The following is a 22,506-nucleotide window of genomic DNA, read 5'->3' as shown; positions in this document are numbered from 1 at the left end:
AAGAATTTGCAATGAAAGGCACAAAGCACTGTTAGAAAAGCATTGGAAAACACTTCCTGGGTCCATTCACTTGTCCCAGTTTTCAGAGGATATACTTGTGTTAGTTCAGGAGAATGTGAGGGTGCAGCCTCCTCATTGCCAGCCACTCTCTTTTCCAAGCAGAGGACTCCAAGCAGAGGACTGGCTTCTGGCTTTTCTTCAGAGGAAAAGCTGAGAAAGTTAGGGTTGTTCAGCCTGCAGATGAGAGGGATCCAAGGAGACCTCATTGTGGTCTTTCAGCACTTAAAACATTTTAGTAGTGTCTGTTGAGAAAGGACATTGGGTAATAGATCTAAACCAAATGAAGGTAAATTCAGATTACAAATAAGGAAAAAATCTTTAAAATTAACGTTATGAGACATTGGAGCAGGTTGCCAGAGAGGCTGTATAGGTCCCATACCTGGAAACATTCAAGGTCAAGTTGGACAGAACTCTGAGCAACCTGTCCCTGTTCATTCTCTGGAGATTGAGGCAGATGACCTTTGAAGGTTCCTCCCAATCCAAAGTATTCTCTGATTCTGTGATTCTATAAATAGTGAATAGATTAATACTGGGAAGCACAAGATTGGGTGCATGCACAGGGCAGCATCAGTCTTGCCTGATGCAGCTGTGGGATTCTTGCCATATCTAAAAGAGAAATTTCATCTGAAAGAAATTTCTTTGTCCCTGTGTGACAGATGAATACAATCAGTGTCTAACATATATTCAAGTAAATAAAACACAATAATAATGTGACAAGATCAATTTCAGCTTCTTATACTGTACCAGTGAAATGTTATGTTGTCTGTCTCTCTCTAAATCTGCAGGAATTTTGCCATCATATTCAGCCTTCACCCTAAATTTATAAAAATCCAAGGAAAAGAAGGATTAAAACAAAAAACTGACTCATTCACCCTAATCTAGCAATCGACCTCTAAAATAATAAGTCTCATCTTCCTTTATGATCAAAGAGAAATAACCATTTGAGAACATATATTGAGGCACTTGACTCCATTCTAGAATTGTCTACTTCTCCCATTTGTCTCCAAACAGAGGATAGATGTACTTATTGAAATGCAGATAGCTGTGGTTTAGATCTGTGAAGTTATATGAGGTTAATTCTGTCTAGCAGTCTGTTCCTGCATCCCTCAGGTCTTCTCCCCTTTGTACATCATATGTCAATATTATCAACTTAATTGCTGTGCACTGCAGAAAACGAAGGTTACATCTGTACCAAAATGAAGGGTTGCATTGCTACAAAGATATTTTCTGTGATCCATCATGATGACTGTGTCATTTACATAGGTCCTTCTCTGCCTTTTTCCTAACTAATCCACGGTCTTAAAAAATTGCTCATAATGCAGTCTAAGGAAACTTGCATACGTATCAAGCATTTTAGCATGTTTTTTTCCCTAACAAGCTATTTTTATCCTTGATGCCCAGTGAAAAACAGTTCTAACTGGCCTTTCTTCACATTAATAAATAGCATATGGGCTGCAGTGGCAAAATGCAAAGCACATGTCCAAATGATCTGAGCATAAAATGCAACCTATGCAGACAGTTAAATACATTTATGTAAATATATGTAAATAAGTATACATGAGCTATAGGTATACATATATATATATATATATTTTACTCTTGGGATCATATATATATATATATGATCCCAAGAGTAAAATGCATTTGATTAGTCTCTACTGTTGTCCAGAAACTCCAGAGAAAGCTTTATATTACTCCTTTCAGATTGGTGCATGGAATTTTCATAGATCATAAACTGAATACTTTGTGACAGAGTGAATTAGGCTTTACTTTTATCACATTTCACAGTTAAGTAAAACAAAGACCATTTGTACATCGTAGCCATAGATCTATGCTGTGAATTAAGTGAAGAAGCCTACCTTATGACTGTCATCTGTACTGCTTCTGAACAAAATATCAAAACCTAAATTTCAGCTTCATTATCTCTGCTGTCAGTTGCTTTTGAAACAATTGACCTTGGCTGTCTCCTGGAGATTTTTTTCTCCTTTGGTTCTTCCCAGTATAATATTTGTCAGACCTTCTTCAATCTCCATATCCCCAACCTTATCTTTCTTTCTTTCTTCCTAGGCTATTTCTTTACTGAAGAAATAAATTTAACTAGTTTGTGCTTATCATTTACGTAGATGTCTGCCCAAAGCTTCTGCTATCCAAATAAAATCTCTGATATCTTTTTGAAAGTTGCCAGCCAGACATTGAGATATCAAGCTTGGTATATTAAAACAATACTTTTAATCTTCATCTGCCTGTTTTATTCTCTCTATATATAGCCTTGATGTCTTTTGAAAGCATTCTTATCTTAACAGTTCCTCAAGCTCTTCATCTGGAAAACATCTTTCTCTGGACATGTATCTAGCTGGACCCAGGCAATACGCATGACTTGCAAACTCTCTGCACAATATTACTGTCAGAAGGACTTTTTTTGTCGATTGTGAATCAAAAATGCTTGGTTTATGTCCTAATACTTTGAAATCAATTGCAGGAGCATCCATTCTTTGACCTTGCAATTTGCCCTACTTCAGAAATCCTATCTGAAACAATGATAAGTTTTTTTCATCCATCACTTCACCTATGACTGCACAAAGAAATATGTATTGCCTAGCATATGCCAGCAATTTTTTCACACTGAAACAACTTTGTTCTGGAAACTCTTGACAACATGTCTTACTGCTTAACCTTTTCAGCACAGAAAGATCAAAGACCAGTTCCAGACAAGGCTCGTGCAATCTCTTCTCATTCTGTTGGCTTTGAGCAGTCCTGGTCTGCCCAAAGACTGGGTCAGGATGGTTTGTGTGTATGACCAACTCACACATGACAAGTTAATAATACTTAAAATTTGTATCCACATCTGATGGAACTGTGCTTTCCAATTCCTCCATGTTGATTCAGCCCAGTGTCATGATACAAGATGGAATCAGTAATGAATATCTAAAAGAGAGGTTCAGAGCAGCTCTGCAACTCCCTCACAGTCATACCAGCAATATGGATATTTCTAGCACAATTAACTCAAGCAGATTGCTTAGGTCTTCTTTTAGCTCTTGATACTCAGTATCAAAATCCATAAGGAATCTTTACAAAGTCAGTCACTTGCATGACAGCAGGGAGAGAGAAACTGAGCAAACAAAATTAATTTGAGGTTGTTTTAGTCAATCTCTGTGACCTTGTGCTGAGAGGATTTAAATAGTATCTCAATAGACACCCAGGAGGCAATGCATTAATGCTGAAAATCACCAGGGAGAAGTGGCAGTGTCCCTAAAGTGTCCCTCAGGCGTGCAGACCTTGTGAGCCATCAGAGCAAAAGCCATGCAGATGATATGGAAATGAAGGTGCCTTAAACTAAAAGGGTTGAAAGGGAGTAGTTATGCTGGTGAGATCAGTTACTCCTGAGAGCAAATTTAAGGAACTGCATTTCTAATATTAATGCCTTTCAGGCATTTTAGGTGTGGTTACTGACTTTTTAAGTGTGTTTACTCAGTTCTGAGCTAAAATGAAGCAAAACAGCCTTCAGCAATGATTTTTCTGTCTTGTGAGAGAGTGTTGATTCACAAAATTGGTGAATGAAAGTCTGAGTGTCTGAAGCAGTTTCCACTCCCAGATATGTGCTCTGATCCTCTGTGGAGAAGTGGATTGTGTCTTCCACTGCTGTGCTGGAAGCATGCTGGGCTTCCCCTCTGGAGCAATGGTGAAGCACACCCGAGCCAGGGAGGGGAACCTGCTGGTGCAGCCTTGAGGTCATTGGAGTCTTTGAGGAGGATTCCCATGGCACAGAGCTCTGTAACAGTACTGGTGAATTCAATAATTCACCAAATCACACACTACCGAATGCTTTACTGAATGAAGCTAACTGGCTGAGGTCAATCTCTTTAATTGCATTACAAATTTACACTCTCTAAAGGAGTACGTGCTGTGGAATGATGAATTTGGCAGTCAGACAGCTACATTATTTTGTCATAACAAAGCATCTGAATGTAGAATTGTCTGCCCTTCTGTAGGAGAAGCAGGTGTATTTGTTTTATTCTGAGTGGTTGATGAAATGAATGTTGCCCAAGAGCTGAATTCATGCAATATAGTCTCAGGTGAGTGTGGGTTAATCACAAGAGTCAGGGAAATCATGTCTTTCTTAGGTAAAATTTCTTTCAGACATTTTCATTACATGAAGGGCTGTAGATTTGCAGCTATAAGGCCAGGTGTGCACACAAAGAGCAAACTTAGGATGCCATTTTCAAAGAAGCTGAAGATGCTTAGGTGTTACTGAAATGCAGTTTGCAATTAATGAAACCTTCAGTAATTTTTGTTTTCCATAAATTAATATTTATTTTCTGTGTTGAAATAATAACAAGTACATTTCTCAAGTAAAATGTTTTGCTGTTAGGTGCAGGAGATGACAGAAGAAAACTTTAATTGAACACCATCAGACAAATAAAAATTGATCTACTTGTATGTTTGTTATTAACACTTGTTCCAGTTTTTGTTTGGCCTTTGAAGGACAGGCAAAATATTGAAATGAAGCCCCAGCTAGGAATGAAAAAAAAAAAAACCTCCAGTGATTGTTCTACATTTTTGGAATATAGCTGATTACCATTAATCTTTTCAAAAAACTGGGGACCTTTTTTCCCCCACATTTTGATTATATTTTTCTCACAGATAGCTGTTCTTACTTGAGTTTATTTGTATTTCTTTTCATTAATACCCTTCCGTCCCAAGGGTTTTTCTGACAAGTTAAAATAAAAAAGCATTGGTAGGCTTCTGTGATTCAATATTTGGAGCATCACAAATCATGGTCATATCATGGAACACATTTGAACTTTTCCTTAAGCCCCTTGGTTAAAAGAGGCTGCTTGGGAACCTGTCCGCACTCTAATCCTTGGGAACATACATCAGTAAGCCAGAGACATGATCTATAAAAATTCTTGATGGAAAAAAATAGATGCTTCATAAAAACAGGATCTTGCAAAAGTAAAGGTGGAATCCCTTCAGAGGGACTTTTTTTGAGGCTATTATTTGTGGCTATTGGAGGCTAAAGAGCTGACAGAAAAAAACCTCAAAACCAAACCACAAACATTCATAGTTGCCTTCCTTTTCCTTTAATTCAGACATAATTTGGTTGTTTCAGCTTGAGTGCCCTCCTTCTTCACTCTGTGACAGCTGGAAGAAACACTATTAAAGCAAAAGGATTTGTGATTCTTCTTTTCATGATGTGGCTTGTAGGGAAGATGATTTGGAATGAAGCTCCCACTGAGACAAGAATGCAGGAACATCCCTCAGGAAGAGAGACTCATTTCTTTGTTATTTAAGTATTTATCAAAGTGTTTGGCTTTTTAAAGATTGCAAACAGGAAAATTAGACCCCAGTAATTTGCTTCAAGTTTCACTTTAAATAGGTCTTTAGAACAATCTCATGTGCTAATTATGGGAAAAAGATTGTATATCTTGCTACACAAAGATTTTGCCTGTTGATTATAAAAAGAGAGAGACAGAGGGCTCCTGGGTGACTATTTCCTTGTAATATTCATATGGTCATTATGTTATGATAAGAACTCTTTTTTTAATGCTGCAAAATATGAATTTTATAACCAGCAGAAATTATATGTATCTACATTAGAAAGGATAGCTAGGAGATCAATAAAAATTGAGAGAGGAGAAAATTGGGCATGAAAGTATGAGTGTTGGCAGCTTCCCCAAAATTGTATATTTAAAATACCTGTTGCTAATGAATGACAGATCATAGTGCAGCCTAGAGCAAGTCCAGGAAGGATGGACCACAACAATACCACTTATGGCAATCTCTGGTAAGATAGGCTGGGCAAACACTGCTTTCAAATCAACAGTGAAGAGTGTTGACCCTCCCTCTTGATATGCTTCAATGAAATTTTGATAAATTTGGTGAAATGATCAGAACCATCTTAGAAAAAGTAACTTGCCATTGTATCCATCTAATGTGACACAGATACATCACTTGTTCTATGGCATCTGGAACTAAAGCTACTTTAATACAAAATATTTTCAAAATCTGGAGTTCCTAGGTATTTATGCTGTTATTAAGAATTCCTTCCTAACAGTTAATTGATAATCAAAGTTAGTACTGGAATTAGCGAAAAGTTGTTGAAAAGTCTGTTGGATGATACCTCTACAATCTCATACACATCAACTACATCCCCTAATCTCAGGGGAGAGGGGAGCACATCCCTGACTGTGCCTGCTGTGTTGTATCTCACAGCTCCCAACCCTCCCACCATTCGAGAAGAGCTCTGTACAGCCTCCTATGATACCATCACTGTGCACTGGACATCAGATGATGAGTTCTGTGTGGTTTCCTATGAGCTGCAGTACACCATCTTCACTGGACAAGCCAACGTTGTTAGTGAGTATAAACCTTCTCTTTTCTCATTGTTCCCTCATGGTTTCTGTGAAACCCAAGTGTCTTTAAAGATAAATACACTCCTATGTCAAGTACAAAAGGAAAAAATTATTTTCTAGAAAGATTTAAAGCCAAAATTTTCAATCCAAACCAATAATGATTTTAAAAGGCATCCCAAGTCCCTTTTTGCAGATGTAGCAAGTTCAAAGATCTCAGTTCCATTCTCTGCACTAGTCAGGCAGTGTGCACATGGGAGCCTGTGTTGAACTGGTCATTAGTTAGAACTGCAGCCCCATTGTCATTTATATAAACTTGACATCTGGACCTTTGTCTGAAATACAGATTAAGTCCTTCCGTCTGATTTTTATTGTCTTCAAGGCTACAAAGCATAGATCTCACTGAACTACAGGCTAAGCCAGAAAACATCAGTGGAACAACAATTTATAAGTTAACTTGGTTTTATTTAAAATGAGATTAACAAACATTGTATATTTTGTATTATAGTACATTTTTTATGAGTACACTCAATGTTTTCAGTCTGTGACTTTCTTTAATGGCTGAATTTACTTAATTAGATTTTTGATTGCTTTATTGTTAAATAACTTCTCCTCACTGAAAAAAATATATTGTCTAATCTTTGGTCAGGAAGTCAACTTTTCTGGATTCAGTGTTCTGGAATCATTGGGGTCTTTGACTATGAATTTGGAGAAGTCATTCAACTTCTTCCTGGTCACTGTATATTTAATGGGCATACCACTAGCTGACACAGACTTGTTTTATTAAACAAGGAATCTGAAATGAACCAAATCAATCAAAATGTGGAGTTTGTTCAAGTCAACACATATTTAGATAGGGAACTCATCACCACAGGGGGTTGGTGTGTTTTGAGTTCAAGAGATGCCTGGACAGATCATGCAAGAAAAATACACTGAGAGCAATGAACTGCAATGAAGTTGCTCTGGAATTGCCAGAGCTGTTAGCTGTTGATGCCTGAGAGAGCAAGGTGAGAAATGATCAGTGTGTGCTTTCCCTGTTCCTTGAAACCTTTGTACACCTTCATCTTTCCCCAGCATCAAATACCCTGGCCATGCACTGAGCTAGATAGGCTTAGTTGTGACTCAGGGCAGAAATGTTTTTCTTCTTGCAAAACATTTTTATAAGAAGAAAATTTGTTGAGATACTTTGATGAAAGTCAGTGCTGTGGGCATGTTTACATGCTTTATGTCAGTGGAAAAATGGTATGGTCTATGCCAAGTTTGAGTACTGAGCCAAACTCTCCCACTGACTCCTCTGTTACTGTGTGCACCTCATCCTCTCCATCACTGAGCAGGAGTTTATTTTCCAAGCCATCTGAAAGGACATGTGAGGATTCATGTGCTGGCATCTTAATACCTTTTTTAAGTAGCATACTGTGAATGCATTACAGTGTTCAGGACTGACTGAGAAAAAGAAGATGGATTATTGAAAATTTGATGAATGTTTTGTCAAAACCTCCATTTAGTGTTTCCCTTAAGAGTCTGATTTTGAAGAACACACTGCAAAATTTAAGGCTGTTGGAAAGCCCAAACAAACTTCAACACATGCTTCTACATCTGAGCAAGCTGGATAATGAAAAAGTCTAATAGTAATTTTTCAAAAATTGAAGCAAGGTAGATAAGGATGGAAAACGTTATCAGATAAATCACTGCCAAGCAGAGACGACAATGATAAGCTGGTGTTGCTTGTTTTCTAGTCCATTTTTATCTATGGCTTTATGCTGTGCAAGTCAATTCAATAATTGACTTGCACATTATGTATGAACATGGCAGAAGCAAAAGGTGTGCTATTTCCACAGCCTTGGGATGTGGGATTTTACTCCTTGCTTACTAGTGAATAAATAACAAGGTATTTCTATTTTAGGCTGTAGTGTAGGTTTCCCATGTGGAGGTGAAAGCTTTGATCTGAAAAACATATATAAATAAGTCTGCTTTCAGGGATGCATTATAATTTTCAAGCATGGCATGAGGTGCTCAGTATGCAGTCTCAACTTTCATATTATCATTTCGCAAAAATAGTTAATTAAAACTTTGAAGAGTAAACAAATCAACACTGTAAGAAACTTAATTACAAAATGCTCTGAAGACCTTAAATGAAAATAAAAAGAAATGAAAGAATGGTTCTTCCTTTTTTTGGTGATATTTTTTGGTTTTATTTTGTTTTGTTTGGATTTTTGTTTTGAGTTTTTTTTAACAGAGCTAATTCTTATGCAAATATCCTGGTTTAATTGAAAGCTATAATGTTAACCCACATTAAATATGTGCATGTGTAAGTATATGTGAAAGGCCTTTCTAAATGTTGTAAAGCCTTTTTTTAAATACCATTATTTAATATAGACTTGAACCCCTCCAATGGTGATCTTCCTGCCAACATGCTACAAATCTGCCTGGGTTTCTAAAATATGAGATTCTCCCAGACCATTCCAAATTACACTGGTATTGGAGATTTACCCACTAACATCACAGAATCATAGGACCACTTAGGTTGGAAAAGACCTCTAAGATCATTGAGTCCATCCATTAACTTAACACTGCCAAGTCCACCACTAAAACATGGCCCTAAATGTGACATCCACATAACTTTTGAATCTCTCCAGGAATGGTGACACCACCACTTCCCTGGGCAGTCTGTTCCAATGCTTGACCAGTCTTTCCATGAAGAAATTTTTCCTAATATCCAGTCTAAACCTTGCCTGGTACATCCTGAGACCATTTCTTCTTTCCCTGTCAATCCCATCCTCAGAACACTGCTTGGATGATTATTCATTTTGTTACATTCTGTACTTGATCCTGCAGAAGGATTTAACATCACACCTGTTACAAATGGCTTTCCAAGGCTGTTCTTAGAATATCACAGTGTACCTTGCTAGTGCTGTTGAACAGAGAGCTGCTCTCACTGTAAGTGACATTAACAGGTGTTGCACTGCAGCCTTCAAGTTTTGATGAACTGGAGATAGGTTTGTGTTTTGGGGTTTTTTAATCCTGTTTTAGACTTTGGGTTAGCAAAAATTTCCTCGTATTTATGGCATACACATGCTGTTGCACATAACTGTATTTTTATTTCTCTGTCACATCCCAGAAATTCCCAATGGTATTGTGAGTTGCATATAGCAGATAATGTAAACAGGCTCATAGACTGACTTCAGTTCTGTGGGTTTTTAGCTATGAATTAGTCACCAGGGAGTAGCTCAAGTAGTGCATTAAACCCACAAGCTTTTTCCCTGGAGACAGTAGGAATCACTTTGCATACATACCCACCTACCGTGCTAATGGAGGCTGTTATATTGGAATCTGTTTCTTAAACCACATAGCCAGCCTGACTGCACTTTCCACTCACAGTACATTTCCCCCACCAGAGGCATATATCATCCCAAGATTGCTAAGAATTCAGTAACAAAAACAAGCAATGCTATGTTTTTTTAGTATACTTTCTATCCAACATAATCAACTATATTCTTTTTTATTAACTGAAAAATTGGAAAGTTAACATTTGATGGCCAAGGTCCAAATAGAGTATTTCATTTGAATTCTATTTCATACAGGAAAGATTATTTCCAAATGTGGCCAAACTTCTTGGCTATTGAATGCTTGGCAGACCTGCTCTGTGCATAAGAGCTATACAGAACTCTAGATTAAGTAGGCTTTTACTAAAGCAGTTGTCCTCAGAGTTATACCATTTGTACATTTGCATTTCTGAGAGGCAGCTAATCACCCGCAATCTGAATATGGTAAAAGCTTTTAAAATTACTTTGTCATGAGCTAACTAACATGCATTATAATTTCATTACCCCATTTCAATAGATTTTGAAGTATTCATTGAGTATGCCCTTTTTTAACATCATGGATTTGTTAAAGTGTGTTTCAGGACGGTTCAAATTTTTCTCTAGCTCTGATGCAAGATTTTTCAGGAAAAATACATCTCTCCCTTCTTGATGAAGAGCAGCAAATCATTCTCTCTTATCTTGTACAAGAAATCAGGGATAATTAGTTATATAGTCTAATTTCTAAAAAAATCACTCTATGAAGGGTACAGTGTGCTACTGTCAGAACCTTTTCACTGTTACAGGACTTCTTTCCTTTGAGAGAGGATAAAAGTTTTTGGAAGGACCTAAGACAATTAGGAGCCCAAGCTTTAATGAAAAATAGTGAATTTATGATTCACCAAATCATTTTTTTAATATTCTAGACTTTGCCTCTTTCTGGAAGTTTTATTTTAATAAAAAAAATTTAATAAGATTCCTTACAGTCTTCAGATTTCTACTAGAGATTTTAGTGAGAATTTTTAATGGCAAAAAAGCAAATTTGGGATAAAACCAGGAAAACTTCTGCATCTTTAAAATTATAAAAAGACTGTATTTCTTAAAAAAAGAAAAATCAATGTGTTTTTCAGAAATTCTGCACATATTTTTTTTTCAAATGGGAATGAATAGTGGAGGTGGAGAGCTATTTGTTACTTTCACCTACCTTATTTTCATTTCCAATTTGAATTGGTAATAATTTATTTAAATAAAACATTTTACAATAATTAAAATACTCAAGAGATTAAACAACCTTCCCATGACTTTTGTGCTCCTTTCCCAGTTTTCAAGAAAATATATTTTATTAAAATCTATCAGTGTAAATTTTAGGAGGATTTACACCTTGGGATTTTTCCCATCTGTTTTTTAAAGTGCATCAACAGCCAACACCAGGGAAATAGCTTTACAAATTATTACCTCTAGACTCTGAGAAACTTGTTTTGAAAACTCACACATCCTGTATGGACATCACTGTGCTCACTGCACCGTTCCAGGATGTAATTTAAATTCTCTGCATTTTTGTAGGCTACAGTTTTAAAATACATTGTTTTACCATCTGCATAACCCTGTAAAAAGCCCTGGGTTTTTGAAACAAGAAACCTGAATGCAGCCTGGATTAGGAGTGGATACAATGGGAGACCCTTGGCTCCTGCTGTTGCACCAGTGAGGAGATGTGTACTTTCCACTTCACCTGCTGCCACCGGCAGGGAACTGAGAGGGCAAACACTTCCCCTGGATGCCAGTGTGATCAGGCTGTTTGTTCATTTCCCTGAACTTCCTTAATCATATTCTTTTGTATTTAGAGAAGAAAGGCTGTCCTGACAGGGCATAACTGGAGACAAATTCCTTTGATGCAGTGACAAATTATTCTTTCATAAGTAAATGCTTAACTTGGCTGACACAAGTAACTATTCTCCCTTTTGAAGGAGTTTGGACTTGTAGTTTGGCATCATCAGTACTTCATTCCCAGGATTTTTGAATCAAAGTACAATTTAAAGCCTGTTATCAAAGAGCTTACAGTCAGAAAGCACCAGAACATATCGTTGAGCCCTTTGGTGCATAGGCAAGAGCTGAGCTTTTTAAGACAACAAGGTTTGTCAAGTAAAATAACCAAGTCAGTCACTGCACATCCAGCATTTATTGCAAATCAGTAGTCTGGGATGCCTAAGAGTGGAAGGACAAAGAAAAGAAACTTAAGATGTGTTCTGTCATCAAAGAGATAGAGCTTTCCTCTAGAACATGAGTCAGGTCATGGCCACATTTGGAATTAATCTTTACTGTATGAAATAGAATTCAAATTAAATACTCTATTTGGACCTTGGCCATCAAATGTTAACTTTCCAATGGCTCTCTCTATTGACTGTGCAGGTTTAGGGTGGGTAAGGCCTTCAGTGATTCTTTGGTATGTATAAATCCACATACCCAGGAGGAGGGCATGAACTCAAGAGGAGACTCATAGCAATGCAACAGTTCCTTTACTGTTCTTTATATACTTATTTGGACCAAAGTTTTATACTTTGTTAAGGAGCAATCAGCCTCTGGAGGGTATCGTAAAAAGTGTAATGGAAGTCTTAAAAATGGGCCCATTAGAGAGTTGTAGTGAATAATACAAAACTAGTTTCTAGATGAGTTACCAAAACTCTAGGCATTTCTATGTCTGCATAATCAGTTTATGATTATGTTTTATGTCATATGTATGGCAGTTTATGTATGGCTTATACATACTACAGAACTTGCTTTCAAAGTGTGGTTGTGGTTGGAGAAGACACTTCTAGGCCCACTGTCTGTATCCATCCTGTTTATTGTCATTTGTTATTTGGTATCCTATCAGAGGCATTTTAGTTAAAGACTCCTTGATCATATTAAATTTCTTTTAAAAGCAGTGCTTATTTTTGTTTTAACATACTTTAATTTACTTTGCAATAGCACCAGTAAGGGCTAGTCTCAATGCAAAATCAATGTGGTAGTTCAGGTACAGGAGTGTGCGATTAATATCTGTGGCAAAGTGGGAAAAGATGAGATTTCCTCTGAGTAGTCAGTGAAATATTTTGTGTCAGGAAGCTGCTTCCTTTATTTTCTTTCTTCCTCATAGGAAACCCATTCACACACAGCCTAAAAAAATAACTATAATTTGGTGTGTAGGGCTCAGTGAGAGAAGACATGGACGGATGTTGCTTTAAGCAGTTCACTACAAGTGGTGGGGTTACCATGGGGTATAAAGTGGGTTCTTTCTCTTCATGACAAAGGCAAATAATTGTTCTATGCAATCATATATATATATATAAATTATCTACAGATGAGTGACTCATCTCACATCATTTTAGATACCTGAAATTTGAGACCTCATCTATGCTACTCACTGATTTCTGCCTTTCCTCAGAGCACAGAAAAATAGGTTAGGCATTGTAGCTCTTCATTAAGTGGCAAGATAGTATAAATCTAACCTGAAACTGTCCACAGTTACCCATTTGCACAGCAGGATGAATCTCTGTTCTGCCTGCCTCTCAAAAATGCTTTGTACTGCAAGAGAATTTTGAGACACAAACATCATAATACTCAGATTGAAATTTGGAATTTAAATTCTATTTCTAATGGTCATTTATTATGAAAAGCACATATCACATTAGGAAGGAATCTCACAGTATGCCCATGAATTGTCTATGAGTCTGCAAACCTCTATCACAGATCTGTTTCTTGCAAGTTTTGTAACCAGTAGCCTTTCAATTTTATTTTACATAAAGTTTTGATATTGTCTGATATACAGAGCTGAATTACTACTGAGTTCTAAAAGATTGTCTTCATGAGTGGCTTGCTGGTAGAACATTCATTAAAAGCTGAAAGCTGTCTGTAAATAACAACAGCTTCCATAATATCTTCTGTGCCCAGTAAACACAGAGGCCAAGAACTCTGTCAGTCTTTCTCTGTTACATTTTCCAACTTTACATATGTGCACACATGGATACACTTCCACTTGCATCTATCTATTTCTGGCTGTAAAACCATATAAAATGTTGTGAATAGATATACTCTTCATAAATGTTATTTTTTTATGTAAATATCTACAATAAAAGGCTGGGGAATCCATTAGACCAGGAGCCGTTCCAAATATACAGTGATGGAACTGTATGTATGGGTGATTGACTGCCATTGCATTTATATCACAGTAGGAAAAACTTACGAAGATTAAAAAGTTCATTTTAATAGGGTATTTTCCTGATTTGTTTATGATATTGGTACTGCCTTCTTTTACTTATTTCCTGTGTGTTATACTTCTGTGGTAGGCATCAAATGTAAACCAAATATAAACCAAAAAGGTTTATAAATGGAAAATTTTCCATCTCTTTCCCAGCTGGCATCTCAGCATGAGGACATAAATCAAAAAGTTGCATCCATTAAATTTACTGGCTTAGATTACCTTCTGGCAAAGTCTAAAGTGCAAGAGCCAAAGGTTTCCCTGAAGCCCATGCTCTACCCTGTTTGGCCTCCCATGATTTGTTTCAGGTTCTGAAGAATGCATACCTGGGGACTGTCAGCAAAGGTGCCTCCCCAGCCCTCCTGGCTTTACTGCTCACGTTCATTTTCTGAGGTTTAAACTGAGTTCATTAATCCAAACAGTAGATTGATGGGATCTCCATAATCCTCCAGTTCTTAAGCAATAAAGAATGCCTTGTGCTGGGATATGAAAAATCTCAGACTGCTAGTGTCTCCACTGAGCCATTTCTTAAATGCCCACTCTTTATGGTTCACTTCACATAGCAAGAATTTAAAAGGTGTCTTGGCTGTGGGTTGATAAAATGAATTAGCGACTTTAAGTAGTGTCTCAGTAAATGGAACAACACTTTAAAAGGTACAGAAGCAAAGCTCATATTGGTTGTTGGGTGCCTGGGAATGCTCTAAATGTCCCTCTGTGTGTTCTGTGTGCTATGACTGATGTGCTCTGTTCAAAATTGCAGGTTTATGCAACTCAGCCGACAGCTGGATGATTGTTCCTAATATCAAACAGAACCACTACACGGTGCACGGGTTACAGAGTGGCACCAAGTACATCTTCATTGTCAAGGCCATCAATCAGGCTGGCAGCCGCAGCAGTGAGCCTGGCAAGCTCAAGACAAACAGTGAGTAACACCAGATCAGGATGCACGGAGTCTTCTCCTTTCTGGCCTTCCTTTCAGGTCTGATCTTTGGAAAATACAAGAGGACAGATAAGCTCAACTTTTTTAGGTGGTTTCCAAAATGAAAGCCACTTATTTAATACAATGCAAGACTGTCTTAGTCTTCTATAGTGCAGAAAATATGTTGGGTTTTTTTTGAGAGATATATCTGTAGTTTGATCACTGAAAATATCATATAGGAACAAAGCCATCATACATGAAATGGTTGAAAATACTCTTTTGTGGTTTTGTTTTAATATCCTCTCTATTCTTTTTTCTCTACAAAGCAAAAGCTTTTCTTATGTTTGCAGTGAAACATTTTATTTTTGTGGTGTTCATAAGATAATTGCTAGTCTAATTTTATCCTCCAGAATTATCTCTTTTTTAGGACACTGGAAAATTTCTTAGCTGCAACCCCCTCATTTTTTATCGAGTTCAGCAAGGTGATAGACTAGTCAGAGATCCCACTTCAAAAAAACAATGGTTACTCAAATTATTAGCAGATGTAGAATAGCAATTTTAAGACTAGTTTTTAGCTGTTTTTTCCTCTTGCACAAGCTAATCCTTCAGTCATGTAGTCATCATGGGCAGTTCTGAGGGCTGGAAAGAAAACACAGGAATTTGTGCATCTTTTGAAACCTGCTTATTGTAGGGGAGGGTGCTTGAAGAGGGATGGTAGTGAGTGGTGCAAGAGGGAGTCTGAAGAGAAAGGCATGTACACCTTTCTGCTTTCCTCCTGTTTGCTATTAACCTGTGTGATGTGACCAGAGACAATTTAGTACAGAGAGACATCCTTCAGATACTGCTCCAGCACACAAAGGCTACTAAGCATTCAGAAAGGCAGGAAGGAGGTTATGTTACTGCTGTCAGGTAGTAAGAAATAGCCCCCAAATATTTTGCAAAGGGTTTATTCTATGTTTGGTCATAATATGTAGTTAAATGCACATTGCAAAAGTAGATAACCCTGAACAGTCTACATTTTACTTTAAGTACGTGTGCCACTGCCTCATGCAGGCTTCATGATAGATCTAATTTAAATTTTCTGAGCATGCCATCAAATCTTCTGATTACATGTTTTTCCCCTTGGTATGCAAGACAGTAAGAAGAGAAAAGTGCTTTGCTGGACCATTTGTGGAGTTGTAGTCTTCTAGTTGTCTCTTGGTGGAGGCAAATGATCGTTCTGCTTTCTGACAAAATGAGCAAGCCTGTCAGAATTTTGGTGGGCTTTATATATCTACAAGATTTGGTTTACCAAAAAGCTTCCTGTTATTGTCTACAAAGCTTGTGCTACAGCCGAAGATACTTGCCAAGAGCAACAGCCTGAGTAATGTTATTGCACCATATTATTTGGACCAAGTTACAGTTCACTTCCTTCCTTTTAATGTACAGTATCCAGCACCACATGGGCATCCTTCCAAAGCAATCCTGAATTGTTGACTGTGCTTCTTACAAATAAAGCTGTCAGTGAACAAAGAGACAAGCCTAGTTCTTCTTATTTTCAAACTCATTTTGTGGGATTTGAAAACATACTTTTTGTAGGAATGATGAAGATGTTATTATGGAGCTTTGCCCCTAGAGAATTAATAGAACACAAGTTATTCTAAATCTAATATGCTGTGAAAAAAGCAACCCTCAGACCTTTATTAGCATGTATATTGGTTTCAATTACATGCAAGAATTAGAGTATTCTGGTTACCTCTAGGTCAGAGATAATGGACATGATGATTATGCTGGGCTCTTTTCAGGGATTATCAACACGGGGAAGTTAGTGCACAATGAAGTTGACAGTAAACTGACAATGCAATAGAAACTAGCTATTGCAGGGAGCTGGATAGGTTAGTCTGTCTCAAGAATGCTTGAGAGGAGGAAATTAATATGGTTATGTAATCCTGTGGGCTTCTTAGAGGCTTGCTAATCCACTCTCCTTTTAAAAATCAAAGCCAAACCATTCTTCTGTCATCTTTGTCTCTGCATCTCTAGGTCAGCCATTTAAACTGGACCCCAAATCTGCTCACAGAAAATTGAAAGTGTCTCATGATAACTTGACAGTGGAGCGGGATGAAACATCATCCAAGAAGAGTCACACACCAGAGCGATTCACGAGCCAGGGGAGCTACGGGGTAGCTGGCAACGTGTTCATCGACAGCGGGCGGCACTACTGGGAAGTGGTGATAAGCGGCAGCACGTGGTACGTATATAAAAATATAGGTGGAAAGAAGCTCTGGTTCCCACCACATAGGTGCTGGCACAGTTTCTCTGACAGAGACCAGTAGCAGAGACATCAGGAACAGTATAAGGGCAGGCCAAGCATGCATTTTCAAATAGTTTGTCAGATGAGTTTCCCAATCTCCAGAACTTTTGGACTCCAGAAATAAACTTGTCAGATTATGCATCTTTGTATTTAGCAGCCTTCACAGGACTTTTACTCCACAGCTGGGGTTGGTTGTTTTTTTGAACCCACATACAGTATATATTAAGACTTTTTTTTTTAATTGGAGGGATCATCATCTTGTTTACATAGAGATAACTTTGTAAATGTGATCACTTTTACTAAATGTAGAAGATTTTCTGTCCTACACTATAAAAAAAAAAATAAAACTCAGGACAACTTGATGATCCAGTTTAACAGGGGCAGAGGTCAGATTTGCGTTTGGGAAGGGGACATGAAGCAGCAGAGCTGTAGGTCTGTGCCCCAGGGAATGAAGCAAGGGGCAGGAAACAAAAGACTGCTTTCCTTCACTTCTGAATGATCCTCTGTGTCATACAGGGGTGTATTTCAGAGGGCCTTTAGTCAATAGAAGAGATGTTATCCTTTGGTATTCAAAGACATCATGATGAAAGTTAATGGAGTGGAAAAATCAGTGGGGTCTTCAGGTATTTCCCACTGTCTCAAAGAAGTAAAATGCTGTTTGTGCCAGTGCTAAGGAATGAGGGAAAAAAACCTTATGGTAGATTAATCTCTGTTGGTTGAAGGTCCAACAAATACTGTAGTGTCTCTAGAACGTGAGGAACTTTTACATTTCTGTTATATATGACAAATCAGGTATTTTTCCTCAGTATCCTTTAATAAGGATTTTCACAATCCTTCTGCCCTGCACATCTTGCCATAAATTATGGTTTGCAGAGCAAATGTCTTCACCTACAGTTGCTTAACTTGGCCTGAAACCCAGTCTCAAAAATGTTCATTTGAATCTGAAAACCACACCAACATCTGGCAAAACATATTTAAAAATGGCAAAATTGGGGGGGGCAGGGGGAGGGGAGAGAGATGTTTAATGTGTCCTTTGATGTTTATTCTTGCATTCCTTCTTCAGGGCCACATATTAAAGGAGCAAGGAGAGATCAGATTAGCTGACAGATAGCAGTGTATTTTAAAATCAATGAATTCCTCTGTATTCATCTGTTGGAAAGGGAAATTTGAGGTGCATTGATTTAAACCCTGAGTTGTTGAGTATTCAACAATCTTCCTTTTCAATACCAGAGGCAAGCCCTCAAAAAAAATTGCCATAGCTGCCAAACTAGAAATAATAATATGAGTTTCCCTGACCTCTCAGACCCAAAAGAGAGACAAAGCATTAATTAAGCCTCTGCAGATGTTGTGGTGAAACGTTGTTTAATTAGAGCTTAACTCAGGGCAGTAAGAGGCGGGGGCATTCCAGTGAGTCCTCTGGGCTAACATTTGACTTCACTGAAAGACAAAATGGCAGGAAGCATTTGTTTCCTCGAGATGTTCTTTTGTTTTGCAGGTATGCTATTGGTATTTCCTACAAGTCAGCACCGAAGCATGAGTGGATTGGAAAGAATTCTGCCTCCTGGGTGCTCTGCCGCTGCAATAACACGTGGGTGGTGCGGCACAACAGCAAAGAAATCCCCATCGAGCCCGCGCCTCACCTCCGGCGCGTCGGGATTTTGCTGGACTACGACAACGGTTCCCTTGCCTTTTACGATGCTTTGAACTCCCTACACCTTTACACTTTTGACATTACATTTGGCCAGCCAGTGTGCCCCACGTTCACGGTGTGGAATAAATGTTTGACCATTATAACTGGCTTGCCTATCCCTGACCACCTAGACTCCTCCGAGCAGCTCGCGTGACTGCTGAAAGCCAAAAGGTAGGAGGGCACATCTTCCAGGGCGGCCAGGCGGGGCCACCAGGAGCTCACCCGGAGCTGGCGATCCACGTGGCATCCCACACAATGCTGCCAAATTTGGGCAAAACTGACAAGGAGAGAAAATCTCTTCCTGTGTATTTTGTACTGAAGGACAAGAAGTGGCTTTAATAATACCTTAGAACTCTTTTTTTTCAGTTGCTTTTGTTTGGTTGGTTTTGTATTTCATCTCCTACAGGAAGATTTATAAATTATTTATAAAAATGAAAAAAAAAAAGAGAAAAGTGAAAGCCTAGTATGGACATCTGGGAAATGACTTCTTGTTTTTTGGGAGGGGGGGTTTTTTGCACATTCATGGTCCTCTTAATTAAAGTTTCATCAGCCTTTTGAATAATTTTATTTTACAGTGGATAATAGAAGAAAATTGGAAAGATGAAAACTGCATAGTGGACAAGTCAGTATACTTCAGGTTTTACTTGTAGCAACATTAGTGGTCTCATTACCAGCCTTGTTGAGTGTGAGAGCTCTCAATTTCTACCTTGCACATGGGAATGTGCAGACCAAAAGAACAAAAATAGGCAAGCGAGGAAGTGGAGCTCGCCAACACAGCAAAAGAATAAAGTTTAATTTACTTCTGTTCACAGGGCAATGCTCTCTCTGTTCATAAAAAACATGTGGAATATCTCCTAGAAATGTGAGTGGATAAATCATCTGGTGATTTATTTTATTGATGGCAGTATTCTCATCTACCAGTGCTTCACTTTCGTCTTTGGGAAACTTTATAGAATCACTGAGGATGTGGAAGCCCGATACCATCTCTGAGAATCAGCAGCACTGGAGGAGAGCAGCCAATCCAAGGTCTGACTGTAGACTAATTTGATAAAGCACGGCATCATTTAAGGATTGATTGTAATGGAAGATGTCACAGTTCTGATGGCAGACATGTGAATGCTTATTGCTGATTTTACAAGGTTCAACATAGCAAGCCCAGCCAACCACTCGGAAGTGAGACATGCGCCACTTTACCATTGGTTTTAAATTAAATACAAATGTTTCATTGTCATACACTGTGTAGTGTCTACAACAAAGCAAGGAAATCTGTTTTGCATGTGCTGTATGGAGAAACACTGCAGCTGGAGTTTTTTCATAGTTATCATTGTCCCAGGTTGTTTGGGAAAGCACAGTTCACTTTGTGAATGAAAAGTAAAGAGTAAGCTTTCAGCAGCAGTAGAAATCTGCATAGGGAGACCCAATGTTCATCCCGGTGTTGGTAGAAGAGCTTCAGTGAAGGCAATAGAGGTTCTATGTACTTTATCTCAGAGCTGAATCAGGTGCATTTTTTTCTCTTTCTCTTTACAGATAAAAGCTTTTTGTAATTATTGCGATGCTTATGTATAAATGATCATTTTGGGAGATGATTGAGGCATATGACAACTTTAAAAGAATGCTTTTCCTGCAGTGTTTTGTTGTTACTATGCAAGTGGTGAATATCTGCCTGTGTAGAGAAAAGATAAATTGAATATCAGCTTTAAAGATTTGCTCGGTAATTTATAACCATGCTTTAGGTGTCTTTTGAAAAAGATGCTTTAATGCACTTTGTTCAGTAATGGGCCCAAAATAAAATGGTCCCAAGCTCAGCTTCAGATTTTTTAAATACTGATTCTCCAGGTACAAAGCTCTACTACAGTTTGCCTTATGATTATATCAAAAATTTATGAACAAGATGAAGAGAATACATACATGCCTGTTTGGGTTTTTTTTAATAGAAAATAAATGCCTTTCCATGTTTCTTTGATTTCCCTTTACATGCCCTGCTAACTGCTGAATTAAATGGAGAAAAATCTGGCAGTGTATTGCTGATACCATGGCTTTCAGCTGGGCAGCATCCCATAGCTCACAGGTAGGAACCACTGATCTTTCCCAAGTAGACATAAAAAGACAAAGTGTGTACATATAGTGAACCTCACTGTTTATCATAGTATCATTAATAATCAAGAAACGTATACCCTCAAAAATGACAAAGTAAATCAGTCCCCAAGCATCTGAGTACAATGCTACTGGTACAATCTGATATACAATGCCCAGATGACCTGGCCTGGGATGTTTGGGAGCTAGTTGAGATGGTATGAAAATTTTGAAAATTAGTTGATAGAAGATGTCTGATGCAAAGCAGTGATAAAAGGATGCATGAAGAAAAGACTTTTATTCTAGGGTTATTGCCAAGTTTCTGCCTAAAAGGAAAGAGTGATTACCAAAGTACATGTAGCAAGGCTGTGTGTCTTCTCTTTTGCAAGAAATATTAGATCTAGAAGCTGATTTCAGTAGTGGATAAACTGAAAACACTGCTCAGTGTTTGCTTATACAATGTTGGCAGAGATTGAGCTGGATGGAAATACAACCATTGAATTTGGAGAGGTCCCAAATGATTTCACATATTTCATTGTAAAGATAGAGCATGAGTCTAAAGACAGATTGTGGTTTTGGCCAATGGAAAAGGGACGGTCTTTCATCTACAGACCTTGGTGTATCATCTTTATTTTAACACAGAATACTTCATTTGGAGCTAAGCCACATTTCTCCAATGTCCTATTAACTCAGTCAGTACTCTGTGCACATATGTTTGTGTATATATGTACACATATGTATGGGTATACACACACCAGCATATGCACAAATATAGTGTGCAATTTGTGTATACACACACATATGTATATACACAGACAAAGTGACAGCAACTAGTCAGGTGTTTCTTTTTTGCTTGTTTCTTGGAAAATTTCGTATTCTGTATGACAATGAGGAAACAAGTTTGCTATGAATAGTATTCTTCTGGACATTTTTTAACAAACAAAATCTGTTTATTTTACAATACTTGATTCAATGCCTGATTAATCAATAAAAACTTCCATTTGAAAATGTAGCTTCTGTGGTCTGTGGCATTTTGCATGGTCCATAGTAATGAATTGAAATCCGGGGGAACAAGTAATCCTTGTATAAAAATAAAATATGGTACTTTAATGTAGCAAGCAGTCTTAGATAAGGATTTTTCCCTTTTTTTGAAAGTTTTGTGACTAGGAATGAAGTAACATTATATAATGCTGTGTTTAACAAATGCAGATTTTTGAGGAATAATCAGCTGAGGTGAAAGCAATGAAAGTGGTAGATAAAGCCTATGTTGGTATAATGATTGTTTCAAAAGTGTACTTAAAACCCAATTTGGGGTTCAGCAGAATTAGAGCAAACAATAACACAATCTCTTTAGGAGATAGTAGCAGCTCAGAGTAGTGTTGAGCTTGAGGAAATGGAAGGGTGGGGGACTATTTTTCTCTGAGACCAGATAAGATTTTCCATATGTTTGACTTTTATGTGTTAATGCACACCTAATAGGGAAAAAAAAATTGTGCTGAAATGGGCTGTATGTCATAAATTATTTAGTAGACTGTCTCCAGTCTACTGTATTTTTCCATTGTTGGCTTTCAGAGAGCAATAAAGTTGCTGTTTT

At 37.7% G+C, this 22,506-nt stretch overlaps 1 protein-coding gene across 2 annotated transcripts in view; it reads left to right on the top strand.

The window, feature by feature from the left end:
- Positions 1 to 21,924, top strand: part of MID1 (midline 1) — a 169,444-nt gene extending 147,520 nt beyond the window's left edge. Inside the window, exons 7-11 of one of the 2 annotated variants that reach the window (XM_066545352.1) lie at positions 6,274 to 6,417; positions 14,701 to 14,862; positions 16,879 to 17,086; positions 18,645 to 19,010; positions 19,652 to 21,924. In XM_066545352.1, coding sequence (XP_066401449.1) covers positions 6,274 to 6,417; positions 14,701 to 14,862; positions 16,879 to 17,086; positions 18,645 to 18,993 — 863 coding nt within the window. In that variant the 3' untranslated portion in view covers positions 18,994 to 19,010; positions 19,652 to 21,924. Of the gene's footprint in view, positions 1 to 6,273; positions 6,418 to 14,700; positions 14,863 to 16,878; positions 17,087 to 18,644; positions 19,294 to 19,651 lie in introns of those variants that run through there. The other variant, XM_066545351.1, reaches the window with a different exon arrangement.
- The last annotated feature ends 582 nt before the right edge of the window (positions 21,925 to 22,506 follow it).

The sequence above is a fragment of the Molothrus aeneus genome, chromosome 2 (genome assembly GCF_037042795.1).
Source record: "Molothrus aeneus isolate 106 chromosome 2, BPBGC_Maene_1.0, whole genome shotgun sequence".
In the NCBI taxonomy this organism is placed as follows: domain Eukaryota; kingdom Metazoa; phylum Chordata; class Aves; order Passeriformes; family Icteridae; genus Molothrus; species Molothrus aeneus.
This window is presented reverse-complemented; position numbering and strand designations above follow the sequence as displayed.